The 22,068-nt window shown below is 43.1% G+C and overlaps 1 protein-coding gene and 2 non-coding genes across 3 annotated transcripts in view; all 3 read left to right on the top strand.

Moving 5' to 3' along the window:
* The first annotated feature begins 4,597 nt into the window (after positions 1 to 4,597).
* NOP58 (NOP58 ribonucleoprotein) overlaps positions 4,598 to 22,068 on the top strand; it is a 37,232-nt gene continuing 19,761 nt past the window's right edge. Inside the window, exons 1-8 of the mRNA XM_075933851.2 lie at positions 4,598 to 4,798; positions 7,189 to 7,265; positions 10,022 to 10,074; positions 10,856 to 10,980; positions 11,936 to 12,072; positions 14,533 to 14,597; positions 16,732 to 16,866; positions 19,973 to 20,118. Coding sequence (XP_075789966.1) covers positions 4,754 to 4,798; positions 7,189 to 7,265; positions 10,022 to 10,074; positions 10,856 to 10,980; positions 11,936 to 12,072; positions 14,533 to 14,597; positions 16,732 to 16,866; positions 19,973 to 20,118 — 783 coding nt within the window. The 5' untranslated portion in view covers positions 4,598 to 4,753. The remainder of the gene's footprint in view (positions 4,799 to 7,188; positions 7,266 to 10,021; positions 10,075 to 10,855; positions 10,981 to 11,935; positions 12,073 to 14,532; positions 14,598 to 16,731; positions 16,867 to 19,972; positions 20,119 to 22,068) is intronic.
* On the top strand, positions 10,355 to 10,443 carry LOC112547042 (small nucleolar RNA SNORD70). The gene has a single exon (XR_003090786.1). It is a non-coding gene; the product is annotated as a small nucleolar RNA SNORD70 (small nucleolar RNA).
* LOC112547044 (small nucleolar RNA SNORD11B) lies at positions 20,230 to 20,314 on the top strand. The gene has a single exon (XR_003090788.1). It is a non-coding gene; the product is annotated as a small nucleolar RNA SNORD11B (small nucleolar RNA).

The raw sequence follows: 22,068 nt of genomic DNA, 5'->3' as shown, positions 1-22,068 counted from the left end.
CATGACCAGAAGCAAAGAGTGTCATGTAAACCCTCTAATAACTCTTCCCAGCACCCTCTACCAATCAGGATGGGTTTTGGCTTCACAGGACCACTCCGAGTGTAGGTTTGACCAAACCAGAGTCCTTCTGGGGCCTGGTGATCTGTCTTGGAAGTGGGTCATAATGAGCCTCTAAAAACTCCTCCCACTGGTTTCTACCAACTGTGATGAGTTTTGGCCACAGGGACCATCCTGAGAGTGGATTTGACTGAACAGGGTAGGTTTTGGGGTTGGGTGTCCCACCCTGAAAAGGGTCATGTGACCTCTCTAAGAGCTTCCCCAACCACCCCTTACCAATCAGAGCACAGCACCACTCCCAGAAACCCCAGCACCACATGGAAGAGGCCATCTTATCCCAAGAATGAGTGTTTCAGAAATCTTGGAAATCCTTTGAGGAAACAGGGACTCCTTCACCACCCCCTTGTGAACTTTGGACAGTTTTAGCCCTGAGCATTACATCAGTGACTGTTCCAAGGAGGAACTGTTCTGAGGAGAACCCTTTGGCTCAGCTGTTGCTGGATATGTTGGGACCAACCCCGATACCCAAGTGCTCATGGGACAGCCCAATGAGCATGATGGCTTCTCATCCAACCCTATGGAAGAAGGTGTCCCCAATGAACAAAGTCACACAGATAAATGACTGATGAAGAAATGATGGTTGATGATGGAGTATAATAGGGTTAGGAACCAAATCATGACTGTTTAAATCTAGCGTGGGAGCTCATGCTGCTTCCTTTCTGAAAATCTCTTGACAGCTCGATGATGCCTTTCTAAAGTCCTTTGAGAACCTACACATTGGTAGCTCTGTGGGAGTAAATCTGTCATGCATCAGCTGTTTTTGTTTGTGTCTGAGACACACATCTTGAGAGGAAAATCCAGAAAAGAACAAAATGGACGAATAAACTAGCTCAGGTTCTCTAATGGTTATCGTGTTCATTTTCACAGGCTGCTATAAAAGGATGTGTTAAACCAGGCAATTAATAACATTTGTTTAAATTTATCTGTCTGAATGCATCCCCTCCATACGTGTAATATCTTTTGCTAACACACTAACAGTCATGTCTATGTAGACGATTCTGTTAAAGAAAATTTCTTACACTCCCCAGAGAAGTTAGGAGCTTCAGCGAGGTAAACCCTCTGTTTCAAGCAGCCAAAAAGCATAATTATTTGAATAGAAGACAGGTAACAGCTTGGCTTTCAGATCAGGACTCTTACGCATTACACAAACCAGCTCAAATACATTTTAAAAGAAATAAAATCTTTTTTTTTCAGATGTGGATGTGCAATGGCAGCAGATTTGATGGACATGTACTGGTTCTCCAAACACAACAGCAGTTTTAAGTACATCTTAACAGCGATAAACATTCTATCCAAATATGCCTGGGCCTGTAGACATAAAAGACAAGATGGGTGGTGAGGTATCCAAGGCCTTTAACCTATTTTCAGAGAAGGTCTGAAAATTACAAATTGATTGGAGAAAAGAAATTTTAAACAAACTTTTAAGCACATTGTTAAAATGGTATGGCATTCACTATTTTGTTAGTAATAAACAGAGATTTAGCATTAAATAAAAATTTCACAAAACTTAATTCTACCATATTTCTCACCCATACCTATGCATCTATTTAACATATAAAAATCTAATAAAACAACAAACCAATAAACAAAATATATTTACTGGACTTTGTCCAACCATCAATTGTTGCTGCTAGTGAATTTTTCTTTTGAGCTTGTTTATTCTCTGGTCTATAGATCTCTCAAGTTTTGATTGTACTGTGGAGCAGACAACGTTATTATAAAACAATGAAATAGTCTCATAAGCTTAAAAATAAAATGCTCATTAGGATGTTTTTTCATTTAAAAAGTCATAGCTTTAAACAAAACAATCAATTTCAGGCTGTAAAAAATATACCAGTTTTGCTTTATTTTTAACACTCGTGTTTCTCCAAAACTCAATATTATATATTTTCAGAGTTAAATACAAGCCACAAATCTCACATCACAGTCCAGCAGCAATTCAATTCAGGATCATTTCTACTGAAAGAGGATTGTCTCCAAAAACCTGAGTTTTTTATACCATCCTCTTTGTTTCAAACAAACTTTAAAATCTGTATTTAACAGGTTAGCTAAATCATCACAACTCTGAATTAATAGATAATTTAAGGAATTTAGGCATCCTTCTCCAAACCTCCCTCTTCTGTGATTGGGGTTGGGAGTGGAGAAATTAAGTTGTCTGCACAACTGGGCTGCTTTAGGCTATTTTATTTTATTAGTTACAATACTTTTTTTCTGTTTAAATTAAAAAACAAAGCACTGAGGGCCTTCTAACAATATTAAACAATAATTCACCATACACAATCATCCTTAATGTTACAGTAACCTCTCTAGAGTGGGGGAGCCTTTGAAGATATCAATGTATATCTTGAGGGGTGGTAGGTTTTTTCATGCTTAAAGTTTTGGGTTGTTTTGAAATAAAATGGAAGTATCATAAGCATGTTTTCATAAAGGTCAGTATGATGTCTCTTGTTTGTTGCACCATAAAAGAACCAGATTTGTTAGGAATATTTATCAGGTTCTTTCTGATGCTGGAACAAGCCAGGGTTATCTCTGGGACTAATCCTTTTGTGAGTATTCTGATCAAATGCTTATGAATGTTTGTTACTGTTTGCGTCTAGTAACTGCTTATTCTTTAGGTTTTTAGACATGTTTATAGAACTCCATTGGACAGTTTCTATATAATCCCAGGAGTTGGTAGAACTCTATTAGGCAGTTTAAATAAACCCATAGGAGTTGGTTGAATACCATGGGTCACTGTAGTAATACAAACTCATTAAAAGTTTAAAAAATAATTACAAAAAATAAACAAAGGTATAGCCCAAAACTGAAATATTTCAAGGATTCACAATTCTCCACAATACTTTACATTTTCTGTAAAAACATTTAAAAGCCAGATGTGCTTTTGCGCAAGAGAGCATCCACACTGCATAGGTACTCTTGCACAAGAAAGCTTTGATGGCCATTCACAGAATGGCCAGCAGAACACCTGTGCTTTTTCCAATAGGGGTTTCTTGCATCAAAACACCTCTAGAGCACCCACACTTGCCTGTTTGTGCAAGAGCCATAGTGCAAAAAGGAGTTATTCCTCATGGGGAGAGGAATAACTACCAGCAAAAGCCCTCTGTTCTGTCAATTTTCTTGCACAAAAACGTGCTTGAGGTGTGGATGCTCTGCCAGTTTTTGCGCAAAAACCTTATAGTGTAGACATAGCCTGAGTGGATGTTTTCAGAGCTATCCACAATGACTCCAAGATCTTTCTCTTGAGCAGTTGTAGCCAAATTAGTCCCCATCATACTGTATATACAGTTGGGATTATTTTTTCCAATGTACATTACTTTACATTTATCCACATTAAATTTCATTCGCCATTTTGTTGCCCAATCACTTAGTTTTGTGAGATCTTTTTGAAGCTCTTTACGATCTGCTTTGGTCTTAACTATCTTGAGAAGTTTGGTATAATCTGCATATTTTGCCACCTCACTGTTTATCCCTTTCTCTAGATCATTTATAAATAAGTTGAATAGGATGGGTCCTAGGACAGACCCTTGGGGGACCCCACTAGTTACCTCTCTCCACTCGGAAAACTTACCATTTATTCCTACGCCTTGTTTCCTGTCTTTTAACCAGTTATCAATCCAAGAAAGGACCTTCCCTCTTATCCCATGACTATTTACTTTACTTAAGAGCCTTTGGTGAGAGACCTTGTCGAAGGCTTTCTAGAAATCTAAGTAGACTGTATCCACTGGATCCTCCTTGTCCACGTTTGTTGACCCCCCTCAAAGAACTGTAGTAGAGTAGTATGGCATAGTTTCCCTTTACAGAAACCATGTTGGCTTTCCCCCAACAAATTATGTTCATCTACGTGTCTGACAATTTTATTCTTTACGATAGTTAGAAACGGTCTGCCCCTAATTTGCAATGCAATCGGTTCTGGAGCTCGCGTCGCAAGTCGGGGCCGTCGTAACTCGAGTCTGCATTTCTGACAGACATCGTTCCACTGTAAATGCGGGGACAGGGATGTAAGTCGGGGGGGGGGGGTTCGGCCCCTTCAGCACTTATGGAAAAGGCCGTAAGTGCGGGGGCTCGGAACTCAGGCCGTCACAAAGCGGGGGCCTCTTCTAGTTGAACCCATCTCAACCCCTTTAGAATGAACACGCTCTCCGCAGCCCCGGTGCTTTCTGGAGCTTGAACCAGGTGGGTCCCTCTCTTCTGGACTGTCTCGAACGCGCCCAAGCCCAGCGGCGGGCGGGAAGTAACACGGGGGGGATCGCTCCCTGCTCGCCACCCTCAGACAGGACCCGCCGTCCCTGCGCCGCCAGCCACAATGGGCGGGGTCAGGAGCTGTAGCCCCGCCTCGCAGCGGTTGAGTCCGCCCCCTTCCTCCCAGCTTGGTCCGGGCCATCCTTTGAGCTAATCCCACTCTTCTCCCTCCCCCCCGCTCCGGCTCTTTCTGTCTCGTCATCCTCTGAGTTCCGCCCCCTGGGCTGCCGAGGCCAGCTTCCTGTCTCCTCACTTCCGGTTGGCTGCCGTGCGCGCGCTGCTTGCTTGCGGCGGGGCGGTCGAGGCCTGGATCCCTCACGTGGCGTCGCCTGGCGCGCGCGCGGGCCGTTGGCGCTGCGGCCGCTCTCGCTGACCCGGGCCCCCTCCCTCACCCGCCATGCTGGTGCTTTTCGAGACCGCGGCGGGCTACGCCGTCTTCAAGGTGAGGCAGGCGGCAGGGGCGCGGGGCGGCCCGTAGCCTTCTGCAGCAGGAGCGCCGGGTGCTGCCCCGGGCCCCGACCACGTGCCTGAGGCGAGAGCCCCGGGTCTGTCGCAGCTGGGCCTGGCGCCGGTACCGAGTAGAGGCGCGAGGTCCGTGGGAGGCGGTGGCTGGGCTGGGGCGCAGGTTAACGCAGGAAAGGGAGGCTCTGCCCTCGCTGCCTGCTCGGCCCCCCCGGGGGTCTCCCTCGCCGGGCTACTTGCAAGGCAGGTTTTTCTGCGTTTGATCCGACAAGGTCAGCCCCTGCTGCCTAGGGCAGTGGCCGGGTAGAAAACCGGACCTGGGCAGTCGTGCAGCGTGTAGCACAGGGATACATCGCTTCCTCGCGGATCCTGCATAGATCGGCTTCTCTCCGAGCCTGAGCTTTGATTCATTCCGCAGGATAAAGTGTAATTGTAAATGTCAGTGACCACGTGTCTGCAGCTGCAGCTTTTCCCTGTGATCTCTTGTGGTACCAACAACTCACTTCCTGTTTGCATCCGGGAAGAGCAAGCTGGTCTTGCATTTGTTAATTTTAGCCACCAGTTTTGGAATGAAACAGATCCGTTAAGAATTATCCCCTTGTGATAACTATTAGCAGAAATTGTGGCGTTTATACAACTAACTAATGTTCTATTATTGCCTTCCAAATATGTTCACATTGCATCTGTTTCTTCTGGGACTTTTAGCGTTTATTGCAAGTAATATTATTCCTTTAGTCCCTAAATGAAAGCATTGAGGCTAACTTAATAGTAATGGTATTTTAAATACTTCATTTACAAGATGTGTTCAATTTACATTTGTCTGCTAATGTTTATGTAAAATGCTTAGCTTGACTGGTGTACATTGAAAAGCAAAGATTCCATTCCAGAAACTTTAACTGGACACACAATCTTATAGGGATGTAAGTGACTAGTCAACTATCTGATAAGCAAAAGCTTATCAGAGGACACACGGAGGACTGGTCACTTCCCCCCTCTCCCTTACTGCCTCTATCAGAAAGAGGCAGCAAGGCGGGGGGAGAGCAAGGGATCCTGGAGGGACTGGCTTTCTTGTTCTTCCAGCTCTGGGAGGGAGAAGGAGCCCAGTGGCGGTGTTCCAACTTCGAAATGTACAAGAGTTTCCACTGCGGTGGAGGTTCCCCACTCCCGGTTTACCATATATGATAAAAATTTAATGGGGGAGAAGAGCAGATTTCACAGTCCATGACATGTTCTTCATAGTCATGAATTTGGTAGGGCCCTACTTTTTTTTATATAAGCATAGATGGGTTCAGGAATTCTCAAACTTCATTGCACTGCAAACCTTTTCTGACAGACTATATGTAAGGGCTGAGGATGGGAGGAGGTGGCGGATGTAGTGTAGACCAAGTCTTAGTGCACTGCTTATTAAGAGCTCACAGAAATATGGTAGACTAGTGAAACTGTGGATTAATCTTTTGGGAGGCAGAGGTGGATTTCTTTTGTTGATAGCAATCTGAAATATTAGTCTGTTAGCCAAGGGTGGTGTCTTTAAAATTTACTCTGAAGGCTGTGTAGGTCTGAATGCATTGTACTGCAAAGAGAGTAAGTCCTGAGCAGCAGGTGGGAGCTGGTCTGTGCAGGGAGTTGATTTTTTAAACCAGCTTATGTTGCTGCCTCTGGTACAAAGGCTAGTCACCATGTAACTCAGGGTTTCCCAACATATGGGTCGGGACCCAAATATGGGTCGCCATTACATTTCAAAAGGGTTGCCAGGTGTCTTCCCCAGGTGGCTCTGCCTTCCCTCCTCCCTGTTTTTGAATTGCCTTAGGTCACCAAGTATTCCTGAATTGTCAAAATGGGTCCCCATCTGGAAAAGATTGGGAAACACTAATGTAACTGAAAACATTTTTTTTGTAGTTAACATTTATTTTAGCAATCATGTATCTACCATCTCTAGATCCAGTGTTCCCTCTAACTTTTTTCTGTCCACCTGCAGAATAAATATTATGTGCCCCTAGGCATATGCAGATGTGCATCAACAGTAGAAACATGCTGCTGGCTGTGAGTGCTCTGCTAATCAGCTGGGCTGCATTTGACTCTCTCCTGGGTGGCTGCCATGTGCTCAGCTTACAGGGAACATTGATCTGGCCCCTCCACACTCACTGACAGTGGTGCAGGAAGCAGAGCTGCGTGGCCCTGGCTCACTCTGCTCCCCAACAGTGAATGTGGAAGCAATCCCAGAGCACCAGTTCCTCTGCTCCCCTCCTGCTAGTGTCTCTAAGCTCCGAAGGTCAGCTACTTAACATGTGTCCATTCCTCCCCCCTTCTCCCCCCCCCTCCACACACCTGCTCCAAACGTCTTTAAACATTGGTTTCATTTTTTATCCACAGGTTCTGGATGAAAAGAAACTCCAGGAAGTTGATACTTTGTGGAGAGAATTTGAAACTCCTGAAAAAGCAAATAAAATGTAAGTCTTTCCATGAAGAGCTAACAGCCTGGGTATGAAAGATAACTGTGTTTAATTGTGTACATAGGAGATGAAGGACTAAGGCTTTGTGTTTCAGTATAGTTCACAGCTTTTACATGTTAAAAGAATGATCTGACCCAAGATCTCTGGGTGCTAGAGATCAGAGTGAAACCTAATATGGATGTGTGTAGCTGTGGCAGAGTATCTGTTCATGGCAGGGTTCTTACACCTTCCTCTGAAGTGTGACACTTGATACTGTGGGCCAGAGTACTAGCCTAAATGGACTTTGGTCTAATCCAGTTATGCTATTCCTGTGTTCTTAAAAAGATGTTGGTCTCACTGTGCCTTGCAGCATAAGCCTTGAGCTGCTGTTGGAGGTGATGCAAGTTCAATTTAGGAATTTCAGAGAGGGTACCTTTATCTATGACCTTGCTTCTGTTACAGATAACATAGCCTTTTCTGAGACAGATTAATCAGAATTGGACTAGAGTCAAAAATCTAAGCCTGGAGATAATTGTCCTGGGTCCCAATGGCTGCTTAAGTACAACTTTGTATAGATAAGAGAGGATTATTACAGAAGGAGGAGGAAGTTAGGATCAGGGAGGTGATATAGCAGATGCAACTGGAACTGTCCATAGACTTTTTGGATTGGTAAACTGATGGGGAGTAGAAAATCCTTCCATACACACATGGATGTCATAGGTATTCTCATGCTCATTCTGCAGAGCCATTGATATAGTGTGCCTCTTCTCCCACCTTACCTTTCAGCCTTAACAGTGTATTCTTGGTGTATGCTGCCAGCATGGCTATCTTCAGCTTTTCACCCAGAAGTCCAGGGTTTCCCCAGATACCTGCTCACGTGGAGGGGCATAGAGAATTTAAGCACTAGGGATGTTAAATTTAGATTAATTAACTAATTGAATAGTTGATGGGTTTTCCATTGACTATTCAATTAGTCTATACGGGCACCTCTGCCTTTGAACTGTAGCAAGAACCCTACTGGGCTCTTGCTACAGTTCAAAAGTAGAAGCCCCTCAGGCAGCCCAGGACCAGCGGGGGACTCCCGGCTGGCCTTGCGCTACCTGTGGTGCCTGAGCCATTGACATTTCAAAAGGAAGCCCCACAAGGAGCTGTACATTGCCTGTACATTTCAAAAGGAAGCCCCACAAGGAGCATAGGACCAAAGTCCCCTGCTGGCCTCACGTTCCCTGTGGGGCTTCTGTGTGTTTTTTTTTTTTTTTTTTTTTTTTTGAAATGTACAAGAGCCCCACTGGGGCTCTTGTACATTTCAAAAGCAGAATTGCAGCAGAAGTGGCACAAGCAGAGACTTCTTCAGTCACTGCTCACGCTGTTTCCCGCTGTGCCTCTATTTCTCCTGCACTTGTTGGAGACGGTACTGGGGGGGAACCAGCTCTCTTCTCTCCCCCCCCCCCCCCCGTTTTTGCTGCCCCTCACTGATAGAGGCAGCAAAGTGGGGAAGTGACTTGTCACATCACTAGTTGACTATTTGAGAAGCTTATGCTTATCGGATGGATGACTAGTCGCTTACATCCCTATTAGGCACTGTGGATTCTGGCTCATGGAAGGGAAAATGTGGGGCCAGCTTGTGTTCTCACTTCATATTCTTCCTGCTTGTTCTGCCATTCATCTTTGTTTATTCGTGCTCCATAACCTTTCCTTCCCTCCCTGTAATCATAGACCCCTTACCCCCTAATTTCCTCTCCAGGTAAACACTTGTAGGTGTAATGTATTTTCTTTCCAAAAATAGTTTGGAGGTCTTCTGAATTTTTTGCTATATTCAAGATTGTTTCCTCCAAATAAAAAACACAAGAACCTAGATCATACCTTTTTTCCCCTCCTAGTTTTCATCACAGCCAAATTACAGGGTATTGCACAGATATGACTTCAGTGCGCCCCTTTGACTCATACAGGTTTTGAGAGTCCTTGCTACCTAGGAGACGTCTTGTGCAAACAGTGCCCACGTGCAGTGTAGTCCGTTTGGCTTGTGAGTGTTAGGAATGTGCTTATCTGAAGAGCCAAACTTTTTCAAATTCTGTTTTCAAAATTACTCCTCCAAGGGTAGTGGGTATCATGCAAAAACAAAATAGAAAAGTACAGTCTGTTAATTTTTGCGAAAATTTGTTTTTGAGGACCTGTATCTCAGGAATCCTTTGGCCAAATGACCCCAAATTTGGATATGTCTACACTGTGCCGCCGTGCGGTCAGTAAATTTCAAGGAAATCCAAGTATCTGACTCTTCTAAAAATCCAGTGTAGAAACAGAAACTTAAGTAGACCCGGTGCTCTGCTGTAGTAGAGGCAGTATGCTGCTTGCTTTCACTAGTTAATCAAAGAAGCTGTGTTGAATTTTGAATTTTTGTTTTTTTTTAAAATATGAACTGCAATACAAAAAGAGGGCCATGTTTTGGTGGTGGGGAGGTTATATGTATGTTTTCATTAGACATACTAGATCTTGATTTCTCACCCCTTTGAAGGTCTTTTGCAAGATCTCTGGGGGCTTGGGTGATGAAATAACAGGAGTCTGAAAGCTGATTTGTAGTTTCAAGACTGTTCCTTTTTTTTGGAGGTTTGGAGATTGAAAATCAAACTTCAGCCTCCTGTGATGTTACAGGGAATTAGGGGTCTGATATTTATGATAGGAGCTTGGAAAGTTAAGATGTGCTATTCATCATAAAGGAAGAGAGAAGGACGAGACTACTCTGATATAAACTAGAATATAAAAATTCTCTCCTCTAGAGTGAAGTTGAAACACTTTGAAAAGTTTCAGGATACAACAGAAGCCCTTGCTGGTAAGTAAAGGCATGAAAGCTAAAACTGACAGCTGTTTTTTTCTGAAAAGAACCAATCACATACTTTCATTATATACCCTGCGCTCTTCTTTTACTATATCTTAGTTGTTTAAGGTGCTTCTGAACAAAGACCTAGGTATTTTCTGGGGCAGCTGCCGTGCCTCTGGACACCATATAAAAATATTGAAATCTAATTATTTGCTCCTGTATTTGTGCTTATGAGTATACAAACCAATAGTGAATAAAAACTCTTGACATCTTTATGCTGGTTTGTTCTTTATACTCTGTTGTCAATGATGCATTCTTGGTTAAACTGAAATGTAATGATTTAATACCACATTTCGTCACTACCACTGAGACAACAGATAAAATGCCAGTAATGAATACATTAGAGCTGTTTACTCTGCACTTTGTGGAGATGTATGGTGGATATCTTTGCATACTAGATAAATGCCTTTTTCTCTAAGATTATAAATTCCTGAATTTTTTTGTAAGCCTATGCAAAACATGCCATTTGAGTAATTTTTAGGAATTAAGAACAAAAGCATTGTAGGCTCTGGATAATCTGTGAACATTTTGCTACATTTTCTTCATTTGAATGACTTCAGGGTAAAAAAATTACAACTTCAATTCTGATTAAAGTAGCTTGTAGAGGTGTGAATGTGAGTGTACAACGTTGTGTATCCAGGTGAACATAGTTATTTTTAGTACCTGTTAGATTTTAGAAAGTTTTATTTGTTTATTTTTTACTTGAATCTTTGTTCTCCTCTTCCCTCTGCAGCATCCACAGCCCTGGTAGAGGGCAAGCTCAGCAAGAGCTTGAAGAAAATTCTAAAGAAGTTAGTGGCAAAAGATGCCCATGAACAGCTGGCAATAGCAGATGCCAAACTTGGAGGTGTCATAAAGGTGAAAACTGACTTTTCTTTTCTAATTTAGTTTTATTCTGCTAAGATATTATGAACAAAGGCTTGTGGCCTTTGTGGTTCTGTAGCCATGTTACAGATAATGAGTGTTCATTAGAAATAAGTTTCTGGTTCTTATAATTGGAAAGAAACTTTCAGGTGTGAGCTGAATATAAGATGAGAGGGTGTTGTCTGATTTAAAAATGGACAACCTGAAACTTCATTCAGGTATGCACACTTCTTGCCTCAATGAGGACTTAACTATGAAATCAGACCGCATAAATTTATTAATCATTGACCTACTGATCTTATTTAAGGAAACATACAGTTGATCTGCTTATTCACTGTTGGTTGCTTTGGCAAGAAAGACAGCTGCTTCTTATAAGGGTCACTGGGAGTTCACAGTCCCTCTGCCCCCAAATATGTTCATGTATTCTCCACTTTCTAATGTGATCTGCTCAATGGCACAATGGTAGGTTAAGAAAAATTATTGTCCAGTGTACACCTAATCACTTGCAAAATCCTGGTCTTGACCCAGATTTAGGGGCAGAATACACAGGACCTTACTTACAAGTGGTGTTGCACCTAGGATCAGGAAGTTAAAATGACAATTACATATGATTATTATAGTGCTGGAAATCCTAATATTTACCCCTGAGGATTGTCACTGCTTCTGTCTGCAAAAAATCTTTGATTAGTATAAATGGCTAGCAAATATATCTTTGTAGGAGAATAATCATCAATATAAAGTACTAGGGGGTTGTGCCCCGTGCTTGCTATGCTCTCCAACCCCCTTCTTTCTGGCTGCTTTTGCTTTGCTGAGAGAACCTGTAAATGCTGATGACATTCTGTCGCCTGGCAGGGAAAAGTATTTTCATATAGAGAGATAATTGAAAGAGAATTTGTAACAGGATTTAAATTAACTTGATTAACACCTAACATTCATCTTAATTTTATAGGATAAGCTGAACTTAAGTTGTATTCATAGCCCAATGGTTACTGAACTGATGAGAGGAATTCGTTCTCAGATCGAGGGGCTTATTACTGGCCTTCCATCACGGGAAATGGCTGCTATGTGTTTAGGATTGGCGCATAGGTGAGTTGCTGTTGATGCTGTAGTTCAATACGCTATACTGTATTTCTTCCATTCCTGAATCTTTGGATACCCAAGACTCCCTTTGATATCAGAGGGAGTCTAGAGTGTGAAATGAATACAGGACTAAGCCGAAAGTCTCTAAGCACAAAATTTTGTTAAATCCTGTCTTAGAATAAAACTTGCAGAGTTCACTGTGTTTAGTACAGCAGGTCCCTCTTTATACTTGATGTAGCTTTAAGCTGTGTTGAGTAGCTTTTTCTTGTTTATTATGAATATACTTGAATAATGTATTACTCAAAATGCAGTTACTGGCAAACTGATTCATAATCACTCAGGTCTCTGATACTTCAATGCTTTAATATAAACTAAAAGACTTATCTGGCATTGCTCAAGTCCTTCAGGGCAGGAGTCTGGTGCCGTGGGAAGTGCAGGAGTCAGGGCAGGAGGTTGGGTGTGTGGGGGCTCAGAACAGGTGTCTGGGGGGCTCATCAGGGCCACCTGCAGCAGTGAGGACAATGCTGCAGCTGCCCCCCTAGCTCCTCCGGAGTGTGTGCGCTGTGGTACTCTGCCCTGGTAGGGAGACTGCCTGGCCCCAGCCCATGGTGGTGCTCCTTGGGGAGGAGAGCTACCTGGCTCCCAGCAGTACTGCTCCAGGGCGATGTGGCTGCTGGCTGGAAGACGATGCTCCCAGTTCTGTGCTGCAGCTGGGGAGTGGAGGGGGATTTGGAATAGGAGGGCTACTAACCTGGACAGGTGGCCACTCTATTCCTGATGCACCTGCCCCCTGTGGTTACTCAACAGAAGACCATTATATTAATTAAAGTATAACAGTTCCTGCTAACAGCACCTTTTTTGTGTTTTGGAAAACAGTCCCATTCCAGGTGCATCCTTTTTTTCTGGCACAACCAAACCCTGACATTGATTACAGTTAGTATAAAAGGAAGCTGCCTACCAAATTTTGGTGGGCCTAGCTGTTACCATTTAGGAGGAGTTCTTGAACAGACTCACAGATGCACAAACACTCTAAAATATGTTGTTCAGGGTCTCTTGGAGATACATACGTTCTAGTTCCATGACACAATCTAAATGTTAAAGGCAATGTTCTTGATGGTAGATGTAAGCAGAGTAGTAGCTCAACACACAGAGGTATGACAAGTACAGTTAGGTGCCAGAGGCTAGACTTTGCAGGGAATTTGTTTCCTGGCCTTGAGCAAGTTACTGAATCTTTCTAATTTACTCCTCTGAAATGGAGGTTGTTACCTTTCTTGTTCACGTAATTGAGAGGATTAATGTTTGTGCAGCTTTTTGAAGATATAAATCTGTATGTAACACGAGAGGTTTTTTTCGACATAATCCAAATGCAAGATCCTGGAATGTATTTTAAATGTATAAATGTTTGGCTTGTCTTAAAATATAACTAGAGCAAGGGAAGTTTATCGGTTAGTTCTTCTGTCATATTCCTGAATTTTACTACTTTCTAGACAGTTTTTCCCTGAGACCAGGGCTAGGCAACATGAGGCCTGCGGGCCGCATTTAGCCCACAGCCCGTTTGTTTGAGGCCCGTGCTACAGTTTGGGTTTACGTGGGGTCAACATGTGGCCCGCTGGTGGGAGCCAAAACAAAAAAGCAATTAATATAACTAGGGCTCGACAAATAATGCAGTCTACTCGCCCATGGTGAGTATATTGCAACCTGGAAGAGCCAGGTTCGGGTGATCTGCGCATGCGCAGATCGCCACACAGCGCATCTGGCCACAGTCCGGCGAGCCCTGAATATAACAGTGATATGCGTTTTAGTAGTTAAATTCCTGGACTGTCATTGCTCATTAAAAGTGCTGTTATGTGGGTGGAAATCAAGTAAATATTATATTTTGTTAATATCAGCAGAACTGACTTAAATGGGGCCTGTGTATTGCGTAGTCTTGCCTTAATCTTTGTATTCATGTCCATCAGTGTAAAATAAGCTATTTGCATATATATTTGCATGTATATGCAACCACACTTAAGTTGTGGCCTTCGGCATGTGCTGTGAGTATCATTGTTGCCCCCAGGGCTTCCAAAGTTGAGTAGCCCTGCCTTAGATCAATCCCAGCCACTGCAAAATTGGGAATATTTAGTCTGTTTATATCAAGAAATTTGCAAAAAGTAACTCAACAAATTTCCTGTCACAGTGTATGTGCAGCCAATGCTGTGGTACAGCCAGCCATCTCCTTTTTAGTGCATGGATTCTGCCCTTCATACTGGCTAGTGTTGTGCTATAGCTGTTATGGGATTAACCAGCAACAGTGCTTCTTTAAAATAATCATTATGTCCAGCAGAGGCCAGTCTTTAGCTTTAAATTAAACAAGTGTGAATGAGCCTACAACTGGGCACATTCATGGAAAATAAAACAGGTGGAGAATACAAGGTTTTTGCATTGGAATGCTTGGGTGCAGCTAATAACGATATCTGCGTTTTTTAGCCTCTCCCGATACAAGCTGAAATTCAGCCCAGACAAAGTGGATACAATGATTGTTCAAGCAATCTGTGAGTATATTTGGAATTTTATATTTAAAGTATTCTGTTGGAGGCTGCTAATAGTTATTAAAATGTGCCCTTTTGCTTATGAATGGTATTACTGTAATTTAAATATCAAATGGTTGGAGAGGGTGGTATTAAAAGGTGAAGAAGTCCTTTGGTTGTCCAGAAAATAGCTATAGCACATATAGTGGCAGTTCAAGCTTCCCATTCCTTCAATTCCCAGTGTGACTCAACCTGAACATTGATGAGAAATTAATTGCTCCCCTAAGAATTGGTCCTTTGCACCTTTGCTATTGGTACCACTTGTGGTAGCTTGTGTGAAGTGAACTCAGACCACAACACAGTAACAGTTCAGTGATGCATGAAAATAACTATTTAAAGGACAGTGTCATTCTGTATCCTGGCTTTTCTTAAAGGAAGCCGACTCAAATTTCTTTGTCAAATTGAAAATCCAGACTAATCCTTATTATTCCTTGAAGAATACATGTTAAAATGGAGTTGCTCACTCTCAGGCAGTGGTGGCTGGAACATTCCAGTACTGCAAATTCCATGTTCTGTCAGCGGAATCTGGTTGAGGTGACAGTGATTGAATTCAAGATTTCATTACTTCTCCTGAGACAGCAGATGGGAATGCCCATATTGTATTACAAGAAAATGCTTGTAGCCTTGGGGATTTGTAACAGTATGTACAGTGGGTATCCTATGCTGCTATGCTAGAAATAAGCTTATAGCTCAGATCTGGAGCACAAAATGGAGTAGACAGCCTATTGCATTAATTCTAAGTATGTTTCTATTTTAAACATGCTTAAAGGGTTTATTACAAAGCAAAAAGTTTCTTTGGCTGAACCTATAGCTCTTCAGTTTCTTTTATTATTACATTTGGGGCAGGCTATGTGGACTCTTCACACCTAATTCAAACACACATTGTAACTTACATGTCATATGGAGCAGGTCATATTTAATTTATTATGCATGTGTAAATGGCTGTAAGATAGTGTATCACCTCCATGCTGTTTGTATTTATATCTGTACAGTGCCTCACATGGTAGGGTCCTAATCCTGATCTTGGTCTTGCGGTGCTACTGTAATTTAAAGTCAAGCAGTGTGGCTTTTGGCATTTGCATCCTGTTCAAAGAAAAAAAAAAAAGAGGACTACACTTTATACCTGAGACAGCCTCATATTCACTGTCTTGAATGGATGACTCAGAGCTCCCAGATAGCCAGACTGCTGCTCTTTGTTTCCCTATCACCACCAGTGTTGTAGGAAACTTTTCATATGCAATATATTCAGTGCATGAAATATGAAAAGCCCATTATTTGAATAGCAAATTCCTGTGACGAAACCTCAGGCCTTACTATCATGTTAACTAATGATTCTTTTACATTATTGGGGAGATATGTTTGATTTAATGAAAAGTTTGACCAAATAAACAAAACATTTCAAAATCAGAACTCATCCGTGTGTCCACCATTGTGCTCATATGGGATTATTCCCTGCAAAACCTCGGCCCATTGGGATGAGTTAAGAATAGAATGGTAGCCATAACTCTAAATTCCCTCTCTGTTGGATGTTTAAATTGAACCTTTTCTGGTGGCAGTTACCTATGGGAAACAAATTAGTATCAGTTAAACTTTCAGAGAGTCTATTCCAAAGTTGCTTTGTACAGAAGATCCATAGCACACATATTGGCAGGTACAATTAAGTCAGGTCATTAAGTGAGGAAAAGGTTAATGGATTTTCATCAAATCATGCATTACTGAGAGGTAATGTTCAGTGAGGCTTATTTCTGTGGAAGATAATACAGCTCCCTTTGAGAATGCAAAGTTGCATATTCATCCTTAATCTAGCATGTCCTGACTTTTGAGTGTTTGACTAAGCAACCTTAATGTTCCTTTAACATAATGTGTCATTTGATCAATTTTGTTTGAAAAGTACATTTTTTCACTGAAACATTTTTCAGTAATTTTAAAATAAAATGATGACCATCTTTGTCACAGAACATTGACATTTGTATTCATTCAGGGGAAACATTGTGGGAAAATATATTGTGGAAAAATTTCGTTTTGCTGTGTTCATTATATCTGATTTAAAATCTTCCCTTCACAATATATTTTTGTAACATGTCTGTCCTATTTGCAGCCCTTCTTGATGATCTAGATAAGGAGCTGAATAACTATATCATGCGCTGTAGGGAGTGGTATGGCTGGCACTTCCCTGAACTAGGCAAAATCATCACAGATAACCTAATGTACTGTAAATGTGTGTGGAAAGTTGGTGAGTAAAACTTTTGAGCATGTATTAGTATGACTGGTTACATTACTATTAAGTTGCAAATGAGGCTAATCCAAGGTGCGATTATTGCTTATTGGAAACACTTTGTGGACCAAATTTCCCACTGTTTGCTAATGTGTAGACCATTTTACCTATTCATGATCATATATCCTCTCCGTGACAACTCCAACAAATGTTTCTGAGAGAAATTGATGTTAAGAATGTAATATAATTTGGCAATAGTTAATAATTGTAATGTAATATAATTTGGCAATTTAGCCGTTGGAAACAAGGCGAGCTAGCACTGGCCTGTTCTTGCTGGTGGTACATTGAGTACTCTACAGATCACCATTAGTTCATAGGTGACAGTTGGGAATTACTGCTTAAAAGTAATATATAGAGAGAAACACTTGTGGGTTTGGGTGTTTCATGAAACCACAGATATTTTTATAGTTATTCCTTGGATGAGAAGTAACAATGGATTTAATCTTGTGGACATGTGCATTTCAACATCTAGGCATGGCTTTTCTATTGATTTGTACAGTGATGTCATGGCTTTACAGCTCACAGTGGAATTTGTGACTTTAAGGGCATTTCCAATAACATGTTGGGGAGGAATAAATTAGGACCTGATAGTGATAAATGACTGACTTAGCTCTCTTCATTAAATTCTCCCTTTGTATTTGGTGGGTCAGAACTTTTAACATTAGCGCACTGCTTTAAAATGTTATACATGCGTATTAATTTGTTTTCCCTAAAGCTAATTAAGTATTTTAGGACAAAATGTAAGCAATGTAGACACGCTGAGGCTACCAAAACATTTATTTTGAGAACCTCTGATCTACACCATCCCTGACAGGTGTTTGTCCAACCTGTTCTTGATTCTACAACCTTCCTACGTAATTTATGCTAATGTTTTAATGCAGATATAAAATCCCATTTAATCAGCTAACTGGTTAACTGTAAATGTTACATTAAACTGATTAAACAGGGTCCTGTAGACGGGGGCACACCAGTCCAGCCAAACTGGAGTCGCCCCTTCCCTGTGGCATGGTGGGCCGGATCAGCCCCCAACCGTGGGGCTGCCAGTTAACGGCTCATTGGTAAGCATTACCGTTACCAGATAGCTGGTTACCCATTCACATCCCCAGTGTTTAGAAAGGTTTCCTAATATCTAACTTAAATCTCCCTTTCTGCCCATTACTTGTTGTCCTGACTTCAGTGATTAAAGAGAACAGCCTCTTTGTAACAAACTTTTACATACTTGAAGGCTGTTTATCCCGTCCCCTCTCAATCTTCTGCAGACTAAACAAATCTAATCTTCTCTTGTAGGTCATGTTTTCTTTAATTTTTGTTGCTCTCCTCTGGGCTTCCTCCAGTTTATCTACATCTTTACTGAGTTGCACTGCCCAGAACTCAAATTGAGGTTTTATCAGTGCTGAGTAGAGTGGAAGAATTATTTCTTGTGCCTTGCTTACCACACTCCTGCTAATACACCCTGGAATGATACTTGCATTTTTTCAAGAGTATTACATTATTCACTCATATTTTGTTTGTGGTTAAAAGAGAGGAAACAAGGATAGGAAAAAATGTCACTTTTCAGAATGAGGAGAGGTAACTAGTGGTGTCCCTCAAGGGTCTGTACTGGAATCAGTCTTATTCCTAAACAGTGATGTGGCAAAATTTTCAGATGATTATCCAACTGCTCAAGATAGTTAAGAACAAAGCAGACTGAAGAGCTTCAAAAGAATCTCACAAAATTAGGTGATTGGGCAACAAAATGGCGAATGAATTTTAATGTTGATAAATGCAAAGTAAAGCACGTTAGAAAAAGTAATCCCAACTATATGTACCATATGATGGGACTAATTTAGCTATAACCACTCAAGAGATATTGAGGTCATTGTGGATAGTTCTCTGAAAAAATCCACTCCGTGTGCAGCAGCCATAAAATAAGCAAACAAAGTTAGGAATCATTAAAGGGATAGAGAATAAGACAGAGAATATCTTATAAATAGAATCATAGAGCTGGAAGAGACCTCAGGAAGTCATCAAGTCCAGCCCCCTGCCCGAAGCAGGACCAATCCCAACTAAATCAACCCATCCAGGGTTTTGTCAAGCCTCTGCCCCGAACCATGCCCCACTTGTTGCTTCTGGGCTGGGGTGGCAAGGCAGGTGCCAACCCGGGAGCAACAAGCGAGCGCGCAGCGGGTCCATCGTGCGGCAGCTGCAGGCAGGGAAGGGCCACCCGGCTGGATCGCGCAGGAGCAATGAGCAACAAGCACCATGCCCTGGCCCCACTCCTGTGAGCTGTGGCCGCCTGCAGACTCCCGTCGCTGCTGCTGGCCACCGAGCAACTTGCTCCGGGCTCCTTCCCTTTGTCAGCCCAGGCTGGGAACCTCCCGCATTGCACCTCTGCTGGGGATACCTCTGCCCTGGCTCCAGAGCATTCCTGGCTGCTGCGCCCCTTGTAAGTTTCCCCACGTTGTTCAGTCGCGAGCTGGGAGCCTAACCCCAGCCTGGCAAAGGTAGTGAAAGGGTGGGGAGATCCTCTTCTATCGAGTTAAAAAAAAAAAACCTATATACTCCACGCACGAGTATAATCCGCCGGGAAGGGGAGGGGTGTGGGGTTTGTAAAAAATGAATATAACCAGCAGGTTATATTTGCTAAAAGGCAGTAGATAAATTCATGGAGGATAGATTCATCAATGGCTATCAGCCGGGGTGGGGTAGGAATGGTGTCCCTAGCCTCTGTTTGTCAGGGTCTGGAAATGGATGACAGGAGAGGGATCACTTGATGATTACCTGTTTCTATTCACTCCCTCTGGGGCATGGGGCATCTGGCACTGGCCATTGTCGGCAGATAGGATACTGAGCTAGATGGACCCAGTATGGCTGATCTTATCCATTGGTACTCCCTGGATCCTTTTCTGCAGTACTTTCTAGGCAGTCATTTCCCCTTTTGTGTCTGGGCAGTTGATTACTCCTTTCTAATGGATAGGTGTTGCCATGTTGATTCACTTGGATCTGACTTCTTTGTGATCCCTCTGTTTTTGTTCGACCTGATCATCTTTCTTCTTTTCTCCCCACCTTCAATCTTGTCCTGCAGGAGACAGAAAAAACGTTTCTACCGCTGACCTCTCAGACATCCTGCCAGAAGAGATTGAGGAGGATGTCAAGACTGCTGCAGAGATCTCCATGGGGACAGAAGTATCAGAAGAAGATATAAACAATATACTGCACCTTTGTAACCAGGTACATATTAATTTAGACCTTTAATTTAAGACGTGTAGCAATTTGGGTGGCTGCTTCTGCAGACAATTTTATAAGGGGCAGTTTTCCTATGACTGCTCCATCATACTTTCTCAATGGCAGTGATGATTACTGTATTGTTGCTCACCTGATGTACAAACATGAGGGTGCACAGTCACTACCTCATCTGATGCCATCTTATATTGCTGACACTAATGTTATTAGATGTGACTGTGGGAGAAAAGCATATTAAAAAGTACTCAGAGATCCTTAGAAGGATGCTATTTAAATTCTAAGTTATATAGCCCCTTTATCTGTGTTTCAAAATGCTTTATAAAAGTATGGTGCTGGCCCCATTTTGTAGATGGAAAACTGACTCCAGATGGGTTAAGGTCCAAGTCTTGTGAAAGATAAAAACTCCCATTTGAGTTGTGCAGTCAGACTATTTAGTACCTAACCAAGCTAACACAGTCGGGGTACGTCTACACTACAGCGCTAGTTCGAACTAACTTAGTTCGAATTAGTTAACTAAGCTAATTCGAACTAACGCGTCTAGAACTAAAAACTAGTTCGAATTAGCGTTTTGCTAATTCGAACTAGCAAGTGCACATTGAGTGGACTCTGAACAGGGCTTAAGGATGGCCAGAAGCAGTGCCGGCAGGGCATAAAAGGAGGACTTAGAGCATGGAGATGCTGTCTCAGGCTAGCCGAGGGCTGCGCTTAAAGGGTCCCGACCCCCACCCCGGACACATAGTTCTAAGAGGTGCCCCGCTTGCAAAGAAGTTCTGGCTTGGAGTGCCCGGAGTACCCACACTGGGCACATCACACCACTCGGCCATCAGCCCAGCTGCACTTGCCGCAGACTGCCATCTGGGGAGAGGGGGCAATCGGGGGGCTGCAGGAGAGCTTCCACCCCCAGAAGCCTGCAGAGCCAGCCCAGTCCTCCCCATCGGGGGCTCGTACCCCATTCCTCCCTCACCTCCTTCCACTTACCCTTCCCTAGCCCCCCTTCTTATTGATGTACAAAATAAAGATAACGTTTCTTCCAACATTGACTCTGTCTTCATTGAACAAAACTGGGGGAGACTGGGAAAAGGAGGTGGGGAGAGGGGAAGAGAAAGGCTGGGAGAGGGGAGGGCAACTAACATGATCGGGGATTGGGAACAGGTCCCAGATGAAGAAAGGCTACAGAGACTGGGACTGTTCAGCTTAGAAAAGAGGAGACGGAGGGGGGACAGGATAGAGGTCTCTAAAAGCAGGGGTTGGGTGGAAAGGGTGCATTCAGAAAAGTTCTTCCTGAGTTCCCATAAAGGACTAGAGGACACCAAAGGAAAGGAATGGGTAGCAGGCTTCAAACTAGTAAGAGAAAGTTGTTGTTCACAAAGCAAATAGTTAACCTGCGGAACTCCTTGCTGCAGGAGGCTGTGAAGGCTAGCACTAGAACAGAGTTTAAAGGCAAGTGAGATCAAGTCATGGAGGTTGGGTCCATGGAGTGGTCTTAGCCAGGGGGTAGGAGTGGTGTCCCTGCCCAAAGTTTGTGGAAGGCTGGAGAGGGATGGCACGAGACAAATGGCCCAAGAGTCACTGTCTTCGGTCCATCCCCTCCAGGGTCCCTAGGGTTGGCCGCTGTCGGCAGACAGGCTACTGGGCTAGCTGGACCTTTGGTCTGACCCAGGACGGCCATTGTAAGCTCAGGGCTCAGGGTCGGGGGTCTCAGTGGACCCCCTTGATTTTCATGCACACCTGCTCCTGGGTGGCCAGGCTGGCAGCTCTCCTGCCCTAGACGGCCACTTTCCTGTGCCTAGTGCGGAGATCGTGGACGAGGTCCACGATGTCCGCACTAGCCCAGGAAGGTGCCCGCCTCTTGCGGTCCAGGGCAAGCTCACGGGAGCCGCCAGCCTGGTCCCGGCAAGAGGGGGTGGGCTGGGGGGCATCGGGTGGGTGGCTCTGTGC

This window comes from Pelodiscus sinensis, chromosome 7 (genome assembly GCF_052426305.1).
Source record: "Pelodiscus sinensis isolate ZL-2025 chromosome 7, ASM5242630v1, whole genome shotgun sequence".
Taxonomy (NCBI): Eukaryota; Metazoa; Chordata; order Testudines; family Trionychidae; genus Pelodiscus; species Pelodiscus sinensis.
This window is presented reverse-complemented; position numbering and strand designations above follow the sequence as displayed.